General features: G+C 39.0%; 1 protein-coding gene across 1 annotated transcript in view; it reads right to left on the reverse strand.

Moving 5' to 3' along the window:
- LOC118763576 (heat shock factor 2-binding protein-like) overlaps positions 1 to 25,646 on the reverse strand; it is a 342,154-nt gene extending 316,508 nt beyond the window's left edge. Inside the window, exons 1-3 of the mRNA XM_036503167.1 lie at positions 25,542 to 25,646; positions 9,957 to 10,046; positions 8,857 to 8,995 (exon numbers count right to left, since the gene is read on the reverse strand). Of these exons, the coding sequence (XP_036359060.1) occupies positions 8,857 to 8,995; positions 9,957 to 10,046; positions 25,542 to 25,610 (298 nt within the window). The 5' untranslated portion in view covers positions 25,611 to 25,646. The remainder of the gene's footprint in view (positions 1 to 8,856; positions 8,996 to 9,956; positions 10,047 to 25,541) is intronic.
- Positions 25,647 to 27,153: the final 1,507 nt, after the last annotated feature.

A 27,153-nucleotide genomic window follows, 5' to 3' on the forward strand; every position in this document is an offset into this window, starting at 1 on the left:
CTGTAGCTGTTCATAAATCTGCTCAATCAGGTTTGACCTAATGCTAAACAATACCTGGTATTGCTAAAATAGAAAGCAAAGGCAGCTTCATGAAGTTTATGTTAATCTATTTTTACCCAATATAGGTGCAGGAGTGGCTGTGTAGTAAGTTATAGGCACAGGAGTGGCTGTGTAGTAAGTTATAGGTGCAGGAGTGGCTGTGTGGTAAGTTATAGGCGCAAGAGTGGCTGTTTGGAAAGTAGCTTGCTTACCAACCATATGGTTCCAGGTTCAGTACACTGCGTGGCACCTTGGGCACGTGTCTTCTACTACAGCCTTGGGCCGACCAAAGCCTTGTGAGTGGATTTGGAAGACGGAAACTGAAAGGAGCCAGTCATATATATATATGTATATGTTTGTGTGTCTGTCCTCCCAACATTGCTTGACAACCGATGCTGGTGTGTTTACGTCCCCGTCACTTAGCAGTTCAGCAAGAGAGTCTGATAGAATAAGTACTAGGCTTACAAAGAATAAGTCCTGGGGTCGATCGACTAAAGGCAGTGCTCCAGCATGGCTGCAGTCAAATGACTGAAACAAATAAAAGATAAAAAAGAATAAAAGAATACATTAGTCATACTAACCTATCAATAGTTTTATCTGACCAAGATAACTATAGAAAGAATAAATTAAAGATAAATTCTCTTGAAAATGTTTGTTTTAACTCCTAAATTGTTATTTTAGACACATTTTAAACATCGAAATTTGGACAGACTGTCTAATCTGATATTTAATTGCTATGAAAACAAAGTATTATAATCACGGTACTAGCAAGTTCTCACTCCTTCATAGAAAATGAGACAATGAGGATTAGTGGGAAGTTCTAGCATTCATCATCATCATCATCATCATCATCATTTAACGTCCGCTTTCCATGCTAGCATGGGTTGGACGGTTCAACTGGGGTCTGGGGAGCCCGAAAGCTGCACCAGTCCAGTCAGATCTGGCAGTGTTTCTACAGCTGGATGCCCTTCCTAACGCCAACCACTCCGAGAGTGTAGTGGGTGATTTTATGTGCTACCGACACAGGTGCCAGACGAGGCTGGCAAACGGCCACGCTCGGATGGTGTTTTTTATGTGCCACCGACACAGGTGCCAGACGAGGCTGGCAGACGGCCATGCTCGGAAATATAAATATCATGATGAGCAGGAAGCCCTAGCATTCATCTAGGTCCACATGGTAACTTAAATAATATAAGGAGTTATAAAATATTTCAGTGAACCTTTAAAAATTCTACTGTCTTTGAACAGGAGTTTCTTTACTGTGATATCATCGTGATGTCATCGTTGTTTAACATCTACTTTCCATGCTAGCATGGGTTGGATGGTTTGACTGAGGACTGGCAAGCTAGTAGGCTGCACCAGGCTCCAATCTGATCTGGCAAGGTTTCTACAGCTGGATGCCCTTCCTAATGCCAACCACTCTGAGAGTGTAGTGGATGCTTTTTACGTGCCACCGGCACAGGAGCCAGTCAGGGAACACTGGCATTGACCACGTTTAAGGGGCACTGGCATTGACCATCATTCAAGAATGATCTTAAATATTCAGACAAAACCCCACCAAAAAACAAACAAAAAAGTCATTGATTATAATTATTATAAAGTCAGAAGTTAACCAATATCATTTTATGTCCACATTCCATGCTAGAATGGGTCGGATGATTCAACAAGATCCAACAGGTTGGAGGACCATGTCTTGCTCCAGTGTTTCAGCTTTGGTTTTGTTTCAATTGTTGGATTCCTTTCCTAACACTAACCCCTTCACAGAATGTACTAAGGGCATTTTCACATGGCACCAGCACTGCAGAGGTTGTTTTGCCCTCAGCAAGGCCAAAGAGTCCTCTTAAATCCAGTGTTGTCTATGTTCAAATCACTAACCACAGTACAAAGTGTACTGGGTGCTTACTGGTGCAATCAGCACTAGTGATGTTGCCTTACAACCAGGGCTGTGGAGTCAGAGTAAGAAACAATTAAGGGGTAGCTGGAGTCGGAATCAGAGTCAGTAATATATATAGACCACAATCACTTAATTACATAGAGGAGTCAGAGTCATAGGTGCCAATAGTAGAGGAGTCGAAGTTTTTTGTTTTGACTCCACAGCCCTGCATGTAACTCACAGGGTGAAAGAGCCTCCATCAGTGAGAGAGAATTAAAAGAGGAGTGTTGAGAAAAGTATAATTGGAGAAACAGGTTTATTGTTGAGGGATGGTGGTAATGGAGAGAGTAAGAGAGGATGAGGAGGATATTCTCAAAATTTTCATAGGCGCAGGAGTGGCTGTGTGGTAAGTAGCTTGTTTACCAGCCACATAGTTCCGGGTTCAGTCCTACTGCGTTCGGGCTGACCAAAGCCTTGTGAGTGGATTTGGTAGACGGAAACTGAAAGAAGCCCGTCATATATATGTATGTATATATATATATGTGTGTGTGTTTGTCCCCCAAGCATTGCTTGACAACCGATGCTGGTGTGTTTATGTCCCCATTACTTAGCGGTTCAGCAATAGAGACCAATAGAATAAGTACTGGGCTTACAAAAGAATAAGTCCCGGGGTCGAGTTGCTCGATTAAAGGTGGTGCTCCAGCATGGCCGCAGTCAAATGATTGAAACAAGTAAAAGAAAAAAAAAAAGAGAGTAAAAGATATCAAGAAGGAGAATATGATGACAAGACTCAGGGTAAGTAAAGGTTAATATCTATAATTGTTAATATTTATAGGTTATTTCCACTGCCTTACTATAAAACAGTCCATAGAGAGTTCAACCTTGAGAGAAACAGTATGGTTCAATATTCAAACGGACTGTGTTAGACTAGTTTCTTTAAACTGAACTAGACATGGCAAAACAGGAAATGGTAGTCTCTTGAACTGATAAAGAAAATTTGCTGGAAGCCTATGCCACACTCATTTACAGTGCCCTTGCTGCTTCTGGTCTGACACAGCTACTTTTCTTGCAGGTGACCAGCACCAGATGTATTTCGTGAACTCTTGCTACAGCAAGGAGTGGCATTCTGTTTGGTGTATTTGACTTCCAGGAAATGATACTACACTTCAATCCTGACATTGTGTAGTTGGGTAGAAGAAAAGAAAATGACGTCATGCTTCGCAAGAGAAACTCTTTTAAGAGTTAATAGATGAAACATATGTATATACTGCTAAACCTGAACAAACAGAGTAAAAATTATATAGATAAAAAGGTGATAGAAGTTCAAAAATGTAGTGCTGTGAAAGGAAAATGATTAAAGATACTAGATGGCATTAAATTTGAATGTGTTTGGTTGGAGGACAAACACGAAAAAGAAAAGCAAAAGAATATAAGGGAAATATCAGAGATTTACACATATGTCGAAAACTATCAAATGAAAGTAAATTGATATCATAGGAAATTATATAAAATTATAAGATGAATTAAGAAATATGGATAGCTTGTGACTATAGTTGAAATATTTTCTGTGTTGAAAGAAAAGTGTCATACAAATTTTGGATAACTCATTAATTTGAATATTTTGATTTGTGGAATAACAAATATTTTGATTTGTGGAATAACTAATTTGGATATTTTAATTTGTAAGATAACATAAATAAAAGATAAAAATAAATAATCTCAATCATCATCATCATCATCGTTTAATGTCCGCTTTCCATGCTGGCATGGGTTGGGCAGTTTGACTGAAAGAACCACATATTGCCTACAGCAGACCCAAAAACGTCGCTCCTTTAAAAGTGGCACCCGGGGCATCCTCCTCTAGCTACACTAGTGACCTCAACAAATTCCATCTGACCAATGCAAGCATGAGAAAGTGGACATTAAAATGATGATATATTACTGCTCAATAGAATTGTTACATTTCATCAAAATTTGAGTTGACATTTCAATTCAGATAGAATATTTTCAATGACCTGGTTCTGGGTTCAATCCCACTGTATGATGCTGTGCAAGTATTATCACATACCATGACCTCAGAGCAACAGAATTTTTAGGTGAAATTAGGAACTGCGTAGAAGCCCATCAGTAGGACTATACCTTTTATGAAAGTAAACTTATAATTTATCGCCCATTTTAACACCACCACCTGACCTGAAGGTGCCTTTAGCAGAGTCCACTGTTGCAAAAATCAGAAAAAGGTGTCTGCTCTGAGAATAATCCATTAGTCACAGTTTTTTTTTACCTTTTCACCAAACTTGGAGGTCCTTCTTCTTCTGACTAGGTTATTACATAGAAAGCACATCTGAAACTTTATTTTCAAGTCCTGAAATATCCTAATTTACATAACCAACGCTTCAAAATGGAACAGTTTTGAAGCATAAGAAGTGAAAGAATTTGGGTGTTATACATTTGAAAAAAGCTGAAGCTGTGTGTACAGCCAGAGAGTATGTAAATAAAATAACAAGTAATAATTGATGTCAGTGCTGCCTGACTGGCACCTGTGCTGGTGGCACGTAAAAAGTACAATTCAAGTGTCGCCTGACTGGCTCTCATGCCACTGGCACATAAAAAGCATCCACTACTCCCTCAGAGTGATTGGCATTAGGAAGGGCATCCAGCTGTAGAAACCTTGCCAGATCAGATTGGAGCCTGGTACAGCTTCCTGGCTTGCCAGTCTTCAATTAAACTGTCCAACTCATGCCAGCATGGAAAGCAGACATTAAACAATGATGATCATTATGATGATGATGATATGGAACTTTCAGTTTAAGAACTTGTAGAATAAGGAATAAAATGGTGCAAAAAAATAACTAGTGGGAAAAAGAGTGGAACGTAAAAAGCACCATCCAACCGTGGCCGTTGCCAGCTTCGTCTGGTCTCCGTGCCGGTGGCACATAAAAAGCACCATCCGATCGTGGCCGTTTGCCAGCCTCGTCTGGCACCTGTGCTGGTGGCACGTAAAAAGTACCCACTACACTCACGGAGTGGTTGGTATTAGGAAGGGCATCCAGCTGTAGAAACACTGCCAGATCAGACTGGGCCTGGTGCAGCCTTCTGGCTTCCCAGACCCCAAGTGAACCATCCAACCCATGCTAGCATGGAAAGCAGACGTTAAACGATGATGATGATGATGATTGATATATATATATATATATATATATATATATATATATATATATATATATATATATATAATATACATATATATGTGTATACTTTTTTTTTATTCTAACACATTTGCTTCATAAATTGATGAAGATATATTTTTGGCAAAGGAAAATTTCATTCCGAAGTACTACTAGTTATATATTACCTTGATTTTGGGAGAATGAAAGACAAAATCAAAAGTTCACTAGATACAAATAAGGTAGCTAGTTCTTAGAAATAATAAAAACATTTTTTAAAATTGTAAAAGAGAAAGAGTAATAATACCAATGAAAATTAAATAGAAATCCATTTATAATCAACTTTTAAATGTGTACTCCTTGTCTCTCATACACACATGCACACTTCCAAACCCAATCCAGTGGTATGGTTTCTATCACCATTCCAAACCTGACACCAATCCCCTGTGAAGGTATTTAATGAAACTGAAGTAAAGGGCCAGCCCTTCCCTTTCCTATCCCCTGTTACATTGAGGTATGGGATGGATGGTAATTCCAGAGCATTTTTGTTTTTTCTTAAGGGTACATAAAATTAGTAGTGAACTGCCAGAGTCATTAGAGTGTGGGACTAAATGCCATGCAGTATTTGTTCTCTGTACCCTGAGTTCAAATCCCATCAAGGTCAACTTTGCCTGTTAGTGCATCAAGGTTGATAAAATGAAACACCAATTCAAGGTGGTGAATTAGTAGAGTTGGTAGACTGTTTGATGAAATGCAGTGTATTTATTGTAGTTTGTTACATTTCAAGTTCTTGGGTGATAGACTTAAAATGTTGCTTGGTTTAAGCATCTGGTACCTGGGTGCAGTTGACAGAGTTCCTCTGTTGCTAGCATTCAGGCAAGACCTCTAGTTTGAGGATAAGTTCCTCCCTTTACCCATACCAGTTTTGGAGGCCCTGAAAATAAAGTACCATACGCATATCCCTTCTGTCTCTGACTAAATGGTAAATTTAAAAAAAAAACTGATATTGAATAATTATATCATCATTATTGTCGTCGTCATCATTTAACGTCTACTTTCCATGCTGGCATGGGTTAGACAGTTTGACTGAGAACTGACAAGCCAGGAAGCTGCACCAGGCTCTAATCTGATTTGGCAAGATTTCTCCACCTGGATGCCCTTCCTAATGCCAATCACTCCTAGAGTGCAGTGAGTGCTTTTATGTACCACCAGCACAAGAGTCAATCATGTGGCACGGGCATTGGCCACGCTCGAATGGAGCATTTTACATGTCACCGGCATGGGTACCAGTCAGGCAGCACTGGCATCGGCCATGCTCAAGTGGCATTTTTTATGTGCCACCGGCACAGGTGCCAGTCAAGTGGCACTGTCATCAGCCATGACTACGATCTCACTTGGATTGCTGGGTCTTCTCAAGCAGGGTCTTATTCATTTAAAAAGTTTACATCAAGTTATATGTCAATGAAATATAGAAAGTGGAAGGTGGTGAGCTGGCAGAAATGTTAGCATGTTGGGCAAAGTGCTTAGCGGTATTTTGTCTATCTTCACATTCTCAGTTCAAATTCCGCCGAGGTCAACATTGCCTTTCATCCTTCCAGGATCAATGAATTAAGTACCAGTTGCCTACTGGGGTTGATCTAATCGACTGACCCTCGCCCCAAATATTTTTTAAATATTGATTTTTGACACTGGGACAAGACCAGACATTTTGTGGGAGGGTACAGTCAATCCCTTTAACCTTAGTATCTTAGTGGTACTATTTCATCAACCCTAGGCCATTATGTGGAGATGCATGTCTTAGTGGTTAGGGTACTGGACTCATGATCATAAGATTGTGGTTTCGATTCCTGGACTGGGTGATGTGTTGTGTTCTTGAGCAAAACACTTCATTTCACATTGCTCCAGTCCACTCAGCTGGCAAAAAGGAGTAATCCTGCAACGGATTGGTGTCCCGTCCAGGTAGGAAATATACACACCATGGAAACTGGCCCTATGAGTCTATAAGACTTGGAAATGAACTTTATTTTTACTCAGGTCATTCTTTATATATTTTGATACTTTTATAATATAATATATATATATATATATATATATATATATTATATATATATATATGTTGATAGAAATGGTAAGACAACAAAAGAATGAAAGAGACCTCAATATTATGTAAATAGAGGAATTTATCTGTAAAAATAATATGTGACAATTATTCGGTAGCCATGATAAAACTCCGAGCTTCGGATGTCAGGGCAGAAACCCACACCGCCGTCTTTTCAGTTATCCGGCCATCAAAAAATGCTATGATGGCCGAATAACTGAAACGATGGCGGCGTGGGTTTCCACCCTGACATCCGAAACTCGGAGTTTTATCATGGCTACCGAATAATTGTCACATATTATATTTACAGATATATCTATATTATAATTCTAATCCACTGCATTAAAGCAGGGATTAAAGAACAGTTACCACACAGTCAAAAAGTAATTCTTTTGGAATTTACCTCAGTATTTCATTTTATGATGCTTCATAGCATGGTTTTCTGCTGCCCACTTTCTTCCAGTCTTTCCAGACTTGCCACACACACACACACACCCTCATCATCACATGATGTTCACTTTTCCATGCTTACACAGGTCAGATAAAATTTGAGGTACATTTTCTATGGTTGGATGCCCTTCCTACCACCAACCCTCATCTGTTTCCAAGCAAGGAAATTTTCCCACAGCAAGACAAGTTTTTCACGAAGGACTGGAAACAAATGACACTGCTTGTATGACAGTGCTACTCATTTACAACCATCACATGATGTCAGAAGAAGGGGGGACACAAACTTCCCTCCAGCACACAATGGGTTTCTTTTAGTTTCTGTCTTCCAAATCCACTCACAAACATTGATCAGCCCAGTGCTATAGGAGAAAACACTTGCTTAAGGTGCCACACAATGAAATTGAACACAAGACCATATGGTTAGCAAACCAGTTCATTCACCATACAGCCATGCCTGCACCTATAGCCACGCCTGGTAGAAACATTAGCATGCCGGGCAAAATGTGTAGCCGTATTTCGTCTGTCGTTATGTTCTGAGTTCAAATTCCGCCAAGGTCGACTTTGCCTTTCATCCTTTCGGGGTCGATAAAGTACCAGCTTTGCACTGGGGGTTGATGTAATCGACTTAATCCCTTTGTCTGTCCTTGTTTGTCCTCTCTGTGTTTAGCCCCTTGTGGGTAGTAAAGAAATAGGTATTTTACCTGTCATTACGTTCTGAGTTCAAATTCCGCTGAGGTCGACTTTGCCTTTCGTCCTTTCGGGGTCCATAAATAAAGTACCAGTTTCACACTGGGGTCGATGTAATCGACTTAATCCCTTTGTCTGTCCTTGTTTGTCCCCTCTATGTTTAGCCCCTTGTGGGTAGTAAAGAAATATTTAGCCACGCCTGTATTAATGTGCATACTTAAAATGCTTTCGGCAGCAGAAATTTTCAAATAGTCATGCATTTAATTTATAAACCTTGCATAATTAATTTCCTTGGTGCTTTGTAACCTTGATAAGTCAAATAGAGGCTTTTCCACCAAGAATAATTAACATAATTTCTGTGTCCTATAAAATAACCATAACACATACATAATTTACTTCATCACACTCAACTCTATCTCAACCAGAACAGAGTCAGCAATAAATCCAAAATATAATTAATATTATGTAAATCCAAAATTCACAAACCTAATTACAACTTCAAAATTTGCAATATAGAAAATATGATTTTTCTGAACACTAACCTTTTGACAATTCATTTATCACATTAGTAGCAGCTCCTCTCTTGTTGTTGACAAGTTTAGGAAGAGACTTGGAAAGCTGGGCTATTTCAGTTGACAATTTGCCCAAATCATTTGGGTCTACCATCATCCACCCTCGTTTCTGCAATACAAGCATGAAGTGCTTAAAATATTATCGAAATGTTTGATAAAAGAACTCAATTAAATGCAAAATGTGTCCAAATATAAAATCCTTTAAATTGTTTCAGTTTGTCTTTTTTTTTAATTAAAAATTAAAACATTGAAATATTGTGTATCATGAGGAGAGAAAAATATCTTATGTTTCAAGCAGAACTCTTTATCATCACTGTCTTTCTCTTCTGTTCTGGCTTTTATCCAAAGTTACAGTTTCTTATTTCTTTACTGCCCACAAGGGGCTACACACAGAGGGGACAAACAAGGACAGACAAACGGATTAAGTCGATTATATCGATCCCAGTGCATAACTGGTATTTATTTAATCAACCCTGAAAGGATGAAGGGCAAAGTCGACCTCGGCGTAATTTGAACTCAGAACGTTGCGGCAGATGAAATACCGCTAAGCATTTTGCCCGGCATGCTAACATTTCTGCCAGCTCGCCGCCTTTCCAAAGTTAGAGTTTCTGACACACAACTCTGCTATCTTCATTTATCTCCTTTTACTTGCTTCAGTCACTGGACTGCAGCCATGTTGCGGCACCACCTTAAAAGGTTATGTCAAACAATCAAACTTAGGGCATACTCTTCAGCCAAGTACTTATTCTGTCAATCTATTTTGCAAAACTGCTAAGTTATGGAGATATAAACAAACTAAAACCAATTCTCAAGCAGTAAAGGCAACAAACACACACACACACACACATGCAATAATGGGGTTCTACAAAGTTTCAATCTCCCAAATTCACTCACAAAGCATTGGTCAGCCTATGGCTATAGAACAAGACACTAGTCCAAAGTGCTGCACAGTGGTACTGAAACCAAGACCACATGGCTGTGAAGCAAGCTTCAGTCTTTAAAGATTATTATATTTTTGCGTAATTCAAGTAAAATAATATTCTGATGTTAAACAAAATTTTATCACAAACCTTTTCGCTGCCATTTGTCCAGGAAATCCAAGACATCCATGTCTTCTGCCAAGATTCTAAATTGCTTGATAACTTTTTAATCAACAATCCCTGGCAAAATAAATACAAAATATATCAAAGTAAGATAATATAATTTTTCAAAATAATTACCTCATTTGAAGGGGATTTTTTTTTTTTATATTTACATTTACACTATAAGCACTCAGTAAAGTGGTTCATGACAGGAAGAGAATCCAGCAATAGAGGTGAAGTCAAAATAACATGCATGAGCAACAATCAATGGAGGGTAGTGACTCCCAATAAGAAATGATTTGGACTATGATGACCCATCAGATCCATGCAAGCACTGAAGTAAATATTGTCTCAAGCCTTAAGACTCATGGGGTTGGTTATCTGGTTCCCATGGTGGATAAATGACCAGGAGAGGCTGTGTGGTAAGTAGCTTGCTTACCAACCACATGGTTCTGGGTTCAGTCCCACTGCGTGACACCTTGGGCAAGTGTCTTCTACTATAGCCTTGGGCCAACCAAAGCCTTGTGGGTGGATCTGGTAGATGGAAACTGAAAAAAGCCCATCGTATATATGTATGCGTGTGTATATGTTTGTGTGTCTGTGTTTGTCCCTCCACCTTTGCTTGACAACTGATGTTGGTGTGTTTACGTTCCCGTAACTTAGCGGTTCGGCAAAAGAGTCCGATAGAATAAGTACTACGCTTACAAAGAATCAGTCCTGGGGTTGATTTACTCGACTAAAAGCAGTGCTCCAGCATGACCACAGTCAAATGACTGACACAAATAAAAGAAAGATCACAAGGTGCTCCCAGAAAGGGATGAGAGTCTGTAACAGGGTTACTACTCATTTTACAGCTGAGTGAACTGGAGCAATGTGAAATGAAGTGTTTGGCTCAAGAACACAACGTACTGCCCAGCCCAAGAATTCAAACTATGATCATGCAATTTTCTAAAAACTAGGCCAAACACCTTCATGTGATGCAAGAATGCAAAGTGGATGTAAAACGATGATGACTACGTTTCTAATTATGCAATTTCTGATCATTGTTTTATTCTTTGATATGTACATAATAACAGGTTTGATAAAAGCAAGGAACCTGTATTTCCAAACTAAGGGTAATAAGATTTAAATCTACAAGACCACTGGCATACATGTTCAGAAATGAGATACCTTGTGATGTTCAGATATCAAACCAATCAAATTATTGTGGATGTAAATATTGCAAAGGTCATGAGAGAGGTTACCCAGCGCCTTCAAAACTGTCTATTTGTTCAAGTAATATGATACTACAACAATTTATTACTGAGTTTCTGAATATTATGAATTGTATGACAAGTTAATATTGTTAACTTAATTTGTCATATCTGTTTTTCTTTTTTTTTTATTTAAATTGTTATTTACATTCTGTACTTCTGTTAATAAAATATAAAACATTAAAAAATTGCTTTCTACTCTAGGCACAAGGCCTGAAATTTTGGGAAAGGTTGGGCCCAGTTGATTAGATCAACCCAAGTATGCAACTGGAACTTAATTTATTGACCCTGAAAGGAAGAAAGGCACAACTGACCTCAACAGAATTTGAACTCAGAACGTAAAGACAGACAAAATACCACAAAGCATTTCACCCAGCGTGCTAATGATTCTTATTTCTTTACTGCCCACAAGGGGCTAAACATAGAGGGAGACAAACAAGGACAGACAAAGGGATTAAGTCGATTACATAGACCTCAGTTCGTAACTGGTACTTATTAATTTATTGACCCCAAAAGGATGAAAGGCAAAGTCGACCTCGGCAGAATTTGAACTCAGAACGTAATGGCAGACGAAATACCGCTAAGTATTTCACCAGCGTGCTAACATTTCTGCCAGCTTGCCACCTTCAAAAAAGGCTAAACATAGAGGGGACAGACAAGAACAGACAAAGTGATTAAGTCAATTACATCGACCCCAGTGCGTAACTGGTACTTATTTAATCAACTCTAAAAAGACGAACGGCTAAGTCGACCTCGGCAGAATTTTAACAGAATGTAGTGGCAGACAAAATACCGCTAAGCATTTCGCCCTGCGTGCTAATGTTTCTGCCAGCTTGCAGCCTTCAAAAAAAAATATTACAATAGAGATGAGGCTAATAGCTCTAAAAATGGTAAACAGCAAATTAGTTTAACCCTTTAGCATTTAAACTGGCCATATCCAGCCAAAAGTATTCTGCCTGTTTTATGTTCAAACTGGCCAGATCTGGTCTCTCACACCAACCCTACAATATTGTTTTAAAAATTAACAGCTACCTCATCAAAATCTCATAGCTACAAGATAATGCATGATTAGTTCAAAACAAAGTGGATGAAAAAGCATTAATTTTGGTAGAATAATGCAAACAATAGAGGGTTAAGCAGGTTTTACAAAATATGGCCACAGTTTACTTGATGGAACCAATAGAAGAGTATATAAAAATAAAGCCAGCTTAAGTTTTAACTTGATTTTATTGACATCATTGTCAGCTTTGGTGGCAATGTCATCACCAGAATATAGAACAAACACTAAATCTGACATCATTTTCTTTTTTACTCGAGTAAGCTTATTTAAATAATCTAAAGATCACTGAGTAACAATATCAAAAAACGGAACAAAAAGAAACAATACGTGTACATAAAACAAACATATAAAACATGCTTCAAAATATACTTATTTTTAGTTTTTCCATCTTAACTATTTATGACAATAATGAAAATGACAGTTGACTTAGCATTGAGTGGCTGCAAATTATTTTCAAAATAGATTCCACCCACTGAAATGATCCAGTAAAGTGAACTGGTACAACAACCCTAGTCATTAGCACTAAAACTCACTTCTCTTTTGTTGGCATAATTACAATTATTTATACAGCTTTCTAACTTCATTCTCTTCTTGCTTTTTTTGATTCGTTTATTTTTTATTATATATATATTTTTTTTTGCTCTTTTTACCCTTTCATTCATAACACCTAACAAGGTCTTTTACTATCACTACTTTCTGTCTGTCTTTGATCTGTCACTGTATGACTCTGCGTGAGTGTGTGTACATGTGTGTGTGTGTGTGTGTGAGTGTGCGCGCACCTAACATTATTATTTGTTGCACACAAGGTGAGAGTCAAATGTCAAATGTCTGTACTCCCTCTCTCTCTCTCTCTCATTCACTATTTTTAACCATCAGCATTTATCAATGGAACAAAGCAAATGGGAAGTAGCAACATTTATTCCTTTACCAACAGAATTGTTATTGTAAATAAAATAACTACAACAACTGAAGAACAGATACATAATGTACCAGGAATTATTTTACTGTGTATTCTATAGCACTCGCATAACCAAGAGTAAAGTATGTTTGTGTGTGTATACATACACACTCATGCTTTTATATACACACATACTTTTATACACACACACACATATATATATATATACACACACACACACATATAACACAGACTTATATAACACACACATGCTTTTATACACATATGCATTTACACACATGCTTTTATACATACATATACACACACACTTTTATTCCCACATATATACACACATGCTTTTATACACACATATACACACACACATGCTTTTATACACACACATACATGCTTTTATACACATATATACACACACACACATGCTTTTATACACACACATACATGCTTTTATACACATATATACACACAAACATGCTTTTATACAGACACACACACATGTGAGTCACTTACAAAACACTTAAAACAATGTTTTGCAATGCATATTGGTTTCAAATTTCTGCACAAAGCCAGCAGCTTCAGTGGAGAGGGTAAGTCAATTGCATTGACTCCAGTATGCAACGGGTACTTATTTTATCAATCCTGAAAGGATAGAAGGCAAAGTCAACTGCAGCAGGATTTGAACACAGAAAGTATAGATGGACGAAATGTTGCTAAGCATCTTTTCTGGCACAGTAACAATTCTGCCAACTCACTACCTTAAAGTTATACAATGACTATTCTTTTCCACTCTAGGCACAAGGCCCGAAATTTTGGGGGAGGGGGCCAGTCAATTAGATCGACACCAGTATGCAACTGGTACTTAATTTATCGACCCCAAAAGGATAAAAAGCAAAGTCGACCTTAGCAGAATTTGAGCTCAGAATGTAAAGACAGACGAAATACGGCTATACATTTCACCCAGCGTGCTAACATTTCTTCCAACTTGCTGCCTTGTTGTACAACGAATATTCTTTTCTACTCTAGACACAAAGCCCGAAATTTCGGAGGGAGGGGCAGTCAATTAGATTAAGTACTAGTATGCAACTGGTACTTAATTTATTGACCCTGAAAGGATAAAAGGCAAGTCGACCCCAGTGGAATTTGAACTCAAGATGTAAAGACAGATGAAATACCTATTTCTTTATTACCCACAAGGGGCTAAACATAGAGGGGACAAACAAGGACAGACATAGGTATTAAGTCGATTACATCGACCCCAGTGCGTAACTGGTACTTAATTTATCGACCCCAAAAGGGATGAAAGGTAAAGTCAACCTTGGCGGAATTTGAACTGACAACGTAACGGCAGACGAAATACCTATTTCTTTATTACCCACAAGGGGCTAAACTTAGAGGGGACAAACAAGGACAGACATAGGTATTAAGTCGATTATATCGACCCCAGAGCGTAACTGGTACTTAATTTATCGACCCTGAAAGGATGAAAGGCAAAGTTGACCTCGGCGGAATTTGAACTCACAACGTAACGGCAGACGAAATACCGCTAAGCATTTCGCCCGGCGTGCTAACAACTCTACCAGCTCGATGCCCTGTTACACAATGAATATCAAAAGAACCAATGACCTCCCTCAATTATAAACATTCAATTTCTGGGATATCAAGACTTTTTTTTCACATATTACAGTTACTTGAGCCTACTTGTTAGACAACAAACATAAAAGAATGCAACTTTTATTGTTTTTTCTCTCTTTTAGATATAACAGACATGAATGAGTGGTTAACTTTCCTTCCCAACCACAGGGTTACTGGGTTCAGTCCCACTGCATGGTACCCTGGGTGAGTGTCTTGTACTACAGCCCAGGTTGATGAAAGCCTTGTAAGTGGATTTGGAAGAAATAAACTAACTCCACTGTATGTATGTGTGTGCAGGTGCATGTCTGCACAGGTGCATGTGAGCGTGGGTGCATGTGTACACAGGTGCTTGTGTACATGACTGAGGGTGTGCATGCGAGTGCAGGTGAACATGCATGTATGTGTATTTGTATGTGTGCATCCATGTATTCATGCATGTGCACACACACACACACATTTTTGAGTTTTACATTTCCATGTTGCTGAAAAAAAAAATCACTGAGCTACCAGTAGTGATATTGTTGAAATTTGCCATCAACACATCATCTGCTGGCTTTGCACCTTCAAAGATGAGGAGGATAAGAGATCCTTAATTTGGGAAAATAGGTAAGGGTAGGCAACAGGAAGGGCATCCAGCTGTAAAATAATGCCCTGGTAATATATTTAAGCCATGCTAGTAAAAGAAAACTAGCAGACATGAATCAAATGAACTGGTGAGAAAAAAGGGAATGATCTTCAGGCTGAAACCTGGCTTGAACACATGCAAGAGACTGGAATCTGCTAAAGGTACTCAAAGAACTGTTGATATTAAACCAAGAAAGAGACTATCTTTACTAGCCAAGAACAGGAATCTTCTCACCAAAAGGCTAATGTATTAGCTTCCATCAATCAAATTTCATTCACAAGGATTTGGTAGAAGACACTTTGTAACCCTGTGGGCCGACCAATGCCTTGTGAGTGGATTTGGTAGACGGAAACTGAAAGAAGCCTGTCGTATATATGTATATATGTGTATGTGTGTGTATTTGTCCCCCTAGCATTGCTTGACAACCGATGCTGGTGTGTTTACGTCCCCGTCACTTAGCGGTTCGGCAAAAGAGACCGATAGAATAAGTACTGGGCTTACAAAGAATAAGTCCCGGGGTCGATTTGCTCGACTAAAGGCGGTGCTCCAGCATGGCCGCAGTCAAATGACTGAAACAAGTAAAAGAGAAAAAGAGTAAAGAAGACACTTTGCTTAAACTGTCATGAGGTGGAAATTTTAGCCCAAGGTAGACGTATGATTAAAGACAATCTAGTCATACCTGTCTTTTTATTCAAGCATAATCTATCTTAGTCCATGTTATCCAACGTTTGTTTTTTTTCAAAAGCAGTTATTCATCTGAGGGAGATTGGCTGCTATTTCTGGTGGTCAGCTAACGATGGAACTCGACATGATCACCTGAGATTTTTCTTTCTTTCTTTTTTTCTTTTTTAACTAACGTGTAAATGGTAATTATGTGAAAGAATCAAGAACACAGTAATTGTTTAGAACAAATTTTAGATGCAATTACACACCTAATAGCATAATTTTAATTAAATACCTTTCTGTGTGACAATTTCAGAGAATTATTCCTATATATTATTACAAATGCTGACATGTCATATGAGTGCAGTCTAATTTATTTTAATAAAATAACAAGACCATTGAGATTCCCCTACGAGTGCAACACTTAGTACGGCTTCAATCAAAAGTATAAATCTATCAATTTGGTTACTGCAATCTATTTTCAAATCACACTTGCATATTACTAACTGATTATTTTCTCTGAAGGCTGTTATTAACTTTATTTTAAACACAAAATATAGAGTAATATATAAAACAGCTAACCTAACTACCTTATTCATAAATATGAACTCAATGTGAGTCATGCCTATAACTAGGAAAATTAAATTAAAAGATGTTATTTCATTTCAAAATATATATATGTAATGTCTCCTAACTATTAATATATGAAATTATACTTAAGTATACTATTTTCTTAATTTGATATAACTAGAGTTTTAAAGGTATACTTCTATTTCAAAACTCAAAATTATCCATCATCTGTTGCCAGCCTCGCCTGGCCTCCGTGCCGGTGGCATCTAAAAGCACCATCCGTTTGTGGCCATTGCCAGCCTCGCCTGGCCTCCGTGCCGGTGGCACGTAAAAGCACCATCCGTTCGTGGCCGTTGCCAGCCTCGCCTGGCCGCCATGCCGGTGGCACGTAAAAAGCACCATCCGTTCGTGGCCATTGCCAGCCTCGCCAGGCTGCCGTGCAGGTGGCACGTAAAAAGCACCATCCGTCCGTGGTCGTTTGCCAGCTCTGTCTGGCTCCTGTGCGGGTGGCACATAAAAAGCACCCACTACATTCACGGAGTGGTTGGCATTAGGAAGGGCATCCAGCCGTAGAAACACTGCCAGATCAGACTGGGCCTGATGCAGCCTTCTGGCTTCACAGACCCCAGTTGAACCGTCCAACCCATGCTAGCATGGAAAGCAGACGCTAAATGATGATGATGATGATCCTTACCATTCAGGATACATTTTGCCACTCTGGTGGGGTTTGAAGAGGTCAACTGTACAAATTTTAAGGCTTTCTCCTCAATTCACATTTGTCATGTGATGAACATTCTGTCCAATCAAATGCATCATCAAAGAACTAATTTTCCATTCTCTTCTATTGTACAGAAATGACTAAACAACATAGTTAATATTTACATATTTAACCCTTTTGTTACCTTATTTCTGTTGAGATGCTCTGTGTTTCTTTCAATTAATTTTAAATTGATCAATGGAAATTGCAGCTGAGTTACCAGTGCCGGTGGCACGTAAGAGAACCATCCAAACGTGGCCATTGCCAGTGCCGCCCCGACTGGCCTCGTGCCGGTGGCACGTAAAAAGCACCATCCGTTCGTGGCTGTTGCCAGCCTCGCCTGGCCCCCAGGCTGGTGGCACGTAAAAAGCACCATCCGTTCATAGCCGTTGCCAGCCTCGCCTGGCCCCCGTGCTGGTGGCACATAAAAAGCACCCACTACATTCACGGAGTGGTTGGCATTAGGAAGGGCATCCAGCCGTAGAAACACTGCCAGATCAGACTGGGCCTGATGCAGCCTTCTGGCTTCACAGACCCCAGTTGAACCGTCCAACCCATGCTAGCATGGAAAGCAGACGCTAAATGATGATGATGATGATCCTTACCATTCAGGATACATTTTGCCACTCTGGTGGGGTTTGAAGAGGTCAACTGTACAAATTTTAAGGCTTTCTCCTCAATTCACATTTGTCATGTGATGAACATTCTGTCCAATCAAATGCATCATCAAAGAACTAATTTTCCATTCTCTTCTATTGTACAGAAATGACTAAACAACATAGTTAATATTTACATATTTAACCCTTTTGTTACCTTATTTCTGTTGAGATGCTCTGTGTTTCTTTCAATTAATTTTAAATTGATCAATGGAAATTGCAGCTGAGTTACCAGTGCCGGTGGCACGTAAGAGAACCATCCAAACGTGGCCATTGCCAGTGCCGCCCCGACTGGCCTCGTGCCGGTGGCACGTAAAAAGCACCATCCGTTCGTGGCTGTTGCCAGCCTCGCCTGGCCCCCAGGCTGGTGGCACGTAAAAAGCACCATCCGTTCATAGCCGTTGCCAGCCTCGCCTGGCCCCCGTGCTGGTGGCACATAAAAAGCACCATCCAATCGTGGCCGTTTGCCAGACTTGTCTGGCACCTGTGCCGGTGGCACGTAAAAAGCACCCACTACACTCATGGAGTGGTTGGCGTTAGGAAGGGCATCCAGCCGTAGAAACATTGCCAGATCAAACTGGGCCTGGTGCAGCCTTCTGGCTTCCCAGACCGCAGTTGAACCGTCCAACCCATGCTAGCATGGAAAGCGGACGCTAAACGATGATGATGATAAAGAATTTAGGAATATTTGGGCCAGATATGGTCACTTTAAATGCTAAAGTGGTTAAGAGAGATTTTGCTGTTTTATTTTTCTATACAGTCAAGTGAACATGTAGAGTTCCCTTCTTTAGCTCAACTTTTTCCATGTATAATCATATGGAAATCATGAAGAAGAATCAACAAAAACACAATAATTGTTCAGAATAGATTTTTGTATGTGATGTTTTCAGAGAGGTACTAATCAAATGCTGGGGCCTATCTTTTGTTTGTTGGGATCAGTTACATTGCATAGTGAGAAGGATCATGGAAGGAACACTCCATGACCCTTTCTCCACCCAGAAACAGAAGTGGGTTGAGTGAGTGTCAAGCATCTTCTTATCTTATAAGAAAACTAATGCGTTGCTAAAACTGTTCAAAGATAGCTTGATGTGTAGAACAACAGGGAACAGAAATTAAAAGGAAGAAGGCACTGTTGTAAGTATTCAGGGAAGCTTTCTAGTCTGAAGATACCTTTTTCGAAATAGTCCTAAAATCCCTGAAAAGGGTTATGGGCATTGCCCTTTCTCCTCTAATTCTGGAAAGAAGAAAAAAATAACAGAAAACGAACCATCCATCATTGAAATCCTCAACCATCAAATCATAGACTTCTCAATCCAACATGACATTTCCAAAGCAACATAATAGTCTTGCTTGACTGACTTACCACACATCAGCCAATGCTTCTAATATTCAGCTACTTTTTCAGCCCACTCAGTATTACTCCAAAGAACTTTAAAAATCATCAGTGGAAACATGATACTAATCTCACCAACCTATAATGAGCTTGATTGGTTAAAAGTTTATTACTTAGAGAATTATACATTCAAAAACATATGTAAATACTGATTTCACATACAAGAATTTAATTCTTCTTTGAATTACTGGATGATAATCCTTCCTAATTGGTAACTTCCATGTACTCATAAATGTAGTTTTTCTAAACCTGTCAGAAATAACTATGTTCACACCTACAACATATCAGCTGGATTCGAAATAAATTTAGAAGAAATCTCATCAGTGGTGTTGTATGTTGATTTACTTTCACAGAATTATTCAATGAATGTCTAAGGTGTCTTTCCAGACTACCCTCGGGGAAGTAAACTTGTTTCAGATGTGCCAAATTGCTAAGATCTTCTCTGTAAGAAGCATAGCTGTGCTGATGGCTTTTCATTCTTAAAACAACAGCAAGAACTTTAAAAATTACACATCCTTCAATAGCTTAAGCAGAGCTAGAGCAGGAGAACTACAGAGATGCTTAAGAAAACCAATCAAAGATGTTAGAAAATGTGAATGTAATCTAGCCAAGCTTGAAAGAACAAAAAAAAAAATGTCCTATTATTTTTGTTTCCTTCAAAGAAACATATTTAGTCTCAGAATTAATGAAGAGATAAAAATAGGCAGAAAGTATTTTGCAAGTAATAAATTAATTAGTAAGCCTGAAAATAACCTTTTAGTGCCTGAAATTGCTTAAAAAAGATAAATTGCTGATAGTGAAAAATAACTACGAATAGCTTAGAATACTCAGCAAGACAAATTATCTCATTGGTTGGTATCGCCAAAAACCTTCCTCCTTTACCCAGTTAAAACTATACTTGACAAGCTGGTTACTCCCCTTTGGCAGATAAATGCCTCTTTTCACCGTCACATCATGACACCAGAGAAATCATCGTTCTTAGGCTACCCCCATAAAATCTTTCACTGTTATTTACAGAACCTTTGAACCCAGGGATCTTATCACTGCCAGGTTACTGCTATAAAGCACCCCACCACCATTATTTACCCACAAAATGGAGGCATTCTTTGTACCCAGTGGTCTTTACAGCCACTATAAACACCTTGATACTTCAAACCAATCGACAAGCAGTAAGAATAAAGAGTGACAAAGGATAGATGGACTCTGCAGTCCAATCACTGACAGGCCTCTCTAATGCTAGTAGGGCAATAAAATTAACCTATTTCTTTACTACCCACAAGGGGCTAAACACAGAGAGGACAAACAAGGACAGACAAACGGACTAAGTCGATTATAGCGACCCCAATGCGTAACTGGCAATAAAATTAACCTGTTCTATGTTGTAAAGTGGCTGTGATAGGGAGGGCATCCAGTTCTGTAAAAATGAAAGGAATGAACAAATAGAAGATGATGGGTAGGAGGGGGCTTGTTTTATTGCAAACCAAACAGACTCACTATTTGTCTGAAGACAAAATATGGTAGCAGAGGTTCTCTAGACTTTTTAAAGACAAGTTCTCTAGTGCCAGTATCACGATAAAATGTGCCTGGCCCATGCTCTAATGTACTTTGTCAAAAACTGTGATAAAACCAGCAAGGTTGATCTGGGACTAAACAGCATAATGCGTAAGATAATGAAGGATTGCTATAGAAGGTGAGTCAAAGGACGATATTGGATAATGATATGAAGGACAAATGGTTAGCAGTGAGACAGGAGCATGGTTAATAGTTATTTCTTTACTACCCACAAGGGGCTAAACACAGAAGGGACAAACAAGGACCGACAAATGGATTAAGTCGATTACACTGACCCCAGTGCGTAGCTGGTACTTATTTAATCGACCCCGAAAGGATGAAAGGCAAAGTCGACCTCGGTGGAATTTGAACTCAGAACGTAACGGCAGCCGAAATACGGCTACGCATTTCGCCCAGCGTGCTAACGTTTCTGCCAGCTTGCTGCCTTAAATGGTTAATAGTGAAAGGTCACAGATGATGGTGACGTAAAGATCTGTAACAGCTTGTGATGAAGGACAATGGAGAATCAAATCACATCACAGAGGTTACCCATCTAAGAGGGCAGTAATTCTGATTAACAACTGATAGGGCTGGTGGCATGATAAAATATACTTATTATATTCGATACTGCATGTGAAAAACAACATTCGAGCGGGGTCATTGCCAGTGCCACCAGACTGGCTCCCATGCAGGTGGCATGTAAAAAACACCTTTTGAGTGTGGTCGTTGCCAGTACCGCCTGACTGGCCCTCATGCCGTTGGCATGTAAAAGCACCCACTACATTCTTGGAGTGGTTGGCGTTAGGAAGGGCATCCAGCTGTAGAAATCTTGCCAGATCAGATTGGAGCCTGGTGCACCCGTTGGCTCGCCAGACCTCAGTCAAACCGTTCAACCCATGCCAGCATGGAAAGCAGATGTTTAAACGATGATGATGATGATGATAATGCAGATGGGGAACAGGAAGGGCATCCAACCTTAGAAAGTATGTCAAAGCTAGAACAAACAAGAGGCAAACTCTGCAACAAACATCACAGGTTACCTATGTAGGATAATGTACTTCTAGATACAGTGTGAAAAATATGAGGTGGTTATGGTCCGAATGTCTTTTATTATAGGTCTTCTAGACCAGGCCTAACCAGGTGTCAAATAATTAAATTTTGACACAAAGACAGCAATTTTCAGAGAAGGGGTAGGTCGCTTACATTGACTAGTGCCTGACTGGTACTTGATTTTACCAACACTGAAAAGATGAAAGGCAAAGTCGACCTCAAAATTTCAACTCAGAACTTAAGTGTCGAAAGATGCCACTAAGTATTCTTTCCATGTGCTAATGATTCTGCCAGCTCACTGCCTTGCATCCACTAATTAAATAATAACTAAATACAAATGAGTCAATGAGGGACTGTCGCTCAACCCACTAGAAATACCAGTTAAATCTATCCCCTTTTGTTAACAAAGGTACTACTTAAATACAGAGGGCCCGACGCATCTACGTAACCCTAACCCCCTAATGAGTGTGCACTTTAAAAGCATATCGTTATGTAGATGCATCGGGACCTCTGAAGGAAAGTAGTGCCTTAACAAATTTCTATCAAAATGCACCAGCTTTGTTTTAATTAATTTTGAAAATAATGAAAAATTTAATAAAATAACTCATTACTTCGCTAGTGTTTACTCTTTTACTTGTTTCAGTCATTTGACTGTGGCCATGCTGGAGCACCGCCTTTAGTCGAGCAAATCGACCCCGGGACTTATTCTTTGTAAGCCCAGTACTTATTCTATCGGTCTCTTTTGCCGAACCGCTAAGTTACGGGGATGTAAACACACCAGCGTCGGTTGTCAAGCAATGCTAGGGGGACAAACACACACACACAAACACACACATACACATATATACGACAGGCTTCTTTCAGTTTCTGTCTAACAAATCCACTCACAAGGCATTGGTCGGCCCGGGGCTATAGCAGAAGACACTTGCCCAAGATGCCACGCAGTGGGACTGAACCCGGAACCATGTTGTTGGTTAGCAAGCTACTTACCACACAGCCACTCACACTTTTTTTTTAACAATGAAATTTTGATGGAAAGTTTCAATTTAAACCACTCCAAAGCTGGTATTAAAAGAGTTAAAAGTTACTCAACCATTTAAACAAAAAAAATGGGACAAATTATATGGAATATTGTAATTCTAGACATGTTTCGAAAGAGAAAAAAATTATGTGATAGTTGAGGTTGAGTATCAAGTTATAGGATAGACAATGATATATCCTTGCTTTTCCAAAACGATAGGGTTCTGTACCGCCGCATGGCATCTTGGAAAGCTGACTTCTGTGAAACTAAAACCGCGGGATTTCTGAAGAGGAAAAAATTTAATGCGAATTACATGTTTCAGAAGGCGGGATATTATGAAACGATGAAAGATAATGAAAAAAAGGTTAACATTTTTGCTCCCCTGAATCAGGGATATTTGCTCAAAAACTCCGCCCTTTATTTTATCGATTACTAGCAGTATCGCCCGGCGTTGCTCGGGTTTATAAGGGAAATAGCTATATAAGCATTTTTAGAGAGTTATAGCCAAAAAAGAGCAAAAAAATGCATTAAAAATGGAAAAAAAATGATGGTAAATTTTTTTTTAAATCGTTGACTCATCGTAGACATTTTTAGAGAGTTACTTCCCTTATATAATAGCGAAAAAAATGCATTAAAATGGAAAAAAAATGATGGTAAATTTTTTTTTAAATTGTAGACTCATCGTAGACGTTTTTAGAGAGTTACTTCCCTTATATAATAGCGAAAAAATGCATTAAAATGGAAAAAAAATGATGGTAAATTGTTTTTTAAATCGTAGACTCATCGTAGACGCACGCTAATACCCAGAAGGGCTCGATATGAATCACGACTATAAGATACCCGGTTTTGGTTAAACTGCACCGCAAAATGTGGGAGTAGTTAGGAATCTAAATCGTAGGAGACAGACACACAACTTGACTTTTATATATAAAGTACTAGCAGCATCGCCCGGCGTTGCTCGGGTTTGTTTCGACCCTTTAGAATTGGAATTTTTGAAAAGTAAAAATTTTGCATTATGTAGCTTGTTATTCTCTTTAAGTGAACATTTTATTTTTTTGGTTGAAATACACCGACAAATGGCGATACAGCAGTCAAAAAATTCGTAAAAAATAGGGATTTTCATAGAAAAAAAGCACCTTTTTGATGTAAATAATTTTTGGTGTTACCATGGTCCGATTTGGATTTTTTCTTCTACAGAAGGAAGAACAAGCCTTCTTCTATCATAGTCTCAATTTTGGTCAACTTGCGCCGCAGGGTCTCGGAGGAGATAGTGTTAGTTGAAGGCTACCAAACCTGCTATACACAGACAACTTCAGCTTTATATATATATCAGTGCTTTTCAACATTTTTGCTGGAGCAGAACCCCAAGGAAACATTCCACTGGCTCGAGGAACCCCTGTGCAATAATTTAATAGTCTTATGCACACATATCAGGCACAGGAGAATTAAAAATTACTGCCGATTTTAGCAGTTTTGTAACTTCTTGCGGAACCCCTGGACTGTACTGGCGGAACCCTGGTGGAAAACCAGATATCTTTATATATAAAAGTGAAGTTGTGTGTGTGTCTCCTACGATTTAGATTCCTAACTACTCCCACATTTTGCGGTGCAGTTTAACCAAAAGCGGGTATCTTATAGTCGTGATTCATATCGAGCCCTTCTGGGTATTAGCGCGCGTCTACGATGAGTCTACGATTTAAAAAAAAATTTACCATCATTTTTTCCATTTTAATGCATTTTTTTCGCTATTATATAAGGGAAGTAACTCTCTAAAAATGTCTACGATGAGTCAACGATTTAAAAAAAAATTACCATAATTTTTTTTTCCATTTTTAATGCATTTTTTTGCTATTTTGTGGCTATAACTCTAAAAATGCTTATATAGTTATTTCCCTTACAAACCCGAGCAACGCCGGGCGATACTGCTAGTAGAGAGATAAAATTTAGATGAAATGATGGAAGCGAAGTCGATCTCGGCGTAAAAGGCTGTAACTAAATACCACAGACGATGCTTTAACGATTCTGTCAAATAATTATTGTTGTTCTGTGGAGATTGTATTGGAATTATGCAGTGGCAAATAGGTTGTTTTCTACAATTTCTTCCAGTTATTTGATTGAAATGAGAAACAGACGTTCCCTTTCTCGTCGCCATTCCGCAAACAGACGACAACAAAAATAGATCCACCACGAAAATATTTAACCGAGAATCGAAAGAAATCACAACAGACCACCACTGTAGCTTATAAACAACAAATCTTGTACATTGTTATTAATGTTTTCTTGAAATTTAACAGTAAAAAGAAGTGACATTGATTTATCGACGGTCAAATTGTTTATCGTTCGTCGTCCGTACCAGACGAATTGATAGTCTTGTTTTTGTCACCCTTCAGCTTTCCTTTCGGGGAAAGAATAACTTAAGATCTTACCATCTGTTGAAGACTATGTCTGGAAACAGTCGTAGGAGCATCATTTCTATAGCAATATTCAGACATCATGTTCAATACACGACTGACAAATTGTTTCCATCAACTCCAAACATCCTAATGAAGAGTTTTCGTGTCACTTCGCTATTTTACGGAACTTTTAAACAAAAATCTTTCAGACGGGTTTATTTTAGTCTCGATGTTTATAAATATTTACAATTATATAAATAAATGCATTATCACTCAATTTTTCTTTCTCTTGCAATAGGAATAAAAAAAAAATCTTTAATAGGCGCAGGAGTGGCGGTGTGGTAAGTAACTTGCTAACCAACCACATGGTTCCGGGTTCGGTCCCACTGCGTGGCATCTTGGGCAAGTGTCTTCTACTATAGCCCCGGGCCGACCAATGCCTTGTGAGTGGATTTGGTAGACGGAAACTGAAAGAAGCCTGTCGTATATATGTATATATATGTATGTATGTTTGTGTGTCTGTGTTTGTCCCCCTAGCATTGCTTGACAACCGATGCTGGTGTGTTTACGTCCCCGTCACTTAGCGGTTCGGCAAAAGAGACCGATAGAATAAGTACTGGGCTTACAAAGAATAAGTCCCGGGGTCGATTTGCTCGACTAAAGGCGGTGCTCCAGCATGGCCGCAGTCAAATGGCTGAAACAAGTAAAAGAGTAAAAAGAGTAATACCACAGCAAAACTTTCTAAACGTTTTCCCTTACCATTGTTAGTTCGTTCTAAATGCGTTTATGATTACGTAATTAATTGGAATGTTTGAATAATTAAATTTAATTAATTTGACTCGAGAAACATTGCTCCAATTTTTTTGTACGCATTATACTGGTGCTATAAAAATGACGCCCCCGTCATCACTCCATCTGAGTGCCATAATACATTACTTACTCTCTAATGATTGCAGTAAATACGTAGTTTTATATCATAATTCCATTTGCGATTAGTATTAAATCGACCGAAATACTTGCCTGTTACACTGCTTGATCTACCCAAGATAAAAAGAGAATTCCACCTTGTTGATATTTGAACTCTGAACCTAAAAAGCAAATGCATTTCTAAAATTTAGAACCATATGTAAGAGTAAAGACTCCCTTTGATCAAGAATGAACATGGGATTGCATTGAGAAAGTTCCCCTCCAAAGCATAAGTCCAGGGGAAACAAAGGCTGATACAGCTTGGTGCCAGTGACATTGCAATTCATTTCTACAGCTGAGTGAACTGGAACGACATGTAATAAAGTGTCTTGCTCAAGAATACAGCACACAGCCCGGTGTGGGAATTGAACACACGGCCTCACAGTTGTAAGCCCAATGCTCTAACCACTGAGCCATGCACCTTCACTCGAAACCGTTAGTAATAGCTGTGTTTATAATACTTGCAGTAACAGCAGCTATAGTTGTACAAGCGGAATAGTAGCAATGGTAGTAGTAGTAGTAGTAGTAGTAGTAGTAGTAGTGGTGGTGGTGGTGGTGGTGGTGGTGGTGGTGGTGGTGGTGTGGTGGTGGTGGTGGTGGTGGGTGGTGGTGGTGGTGGTGGTGGTGGTGGTGGTAGTAGTAGTAGTAGTAGTAGTAGTAGTTGTTATAGCAGATTGAA

This window comes from Octopus sinensis, linkage group LG5 (genome assembly GCF_006345805.1).
Source record: "Octopus sinensis linkage group LG5, ASM634580v1, whole genome shotgun sequence".
In the NCBI taxonomy this organism is placed as follows: Eukaryota; Metazoa; Mollusca; class Cephalopoda; order Octopoda; family Octopodidae; genus Octopus; species Octopus sinensis.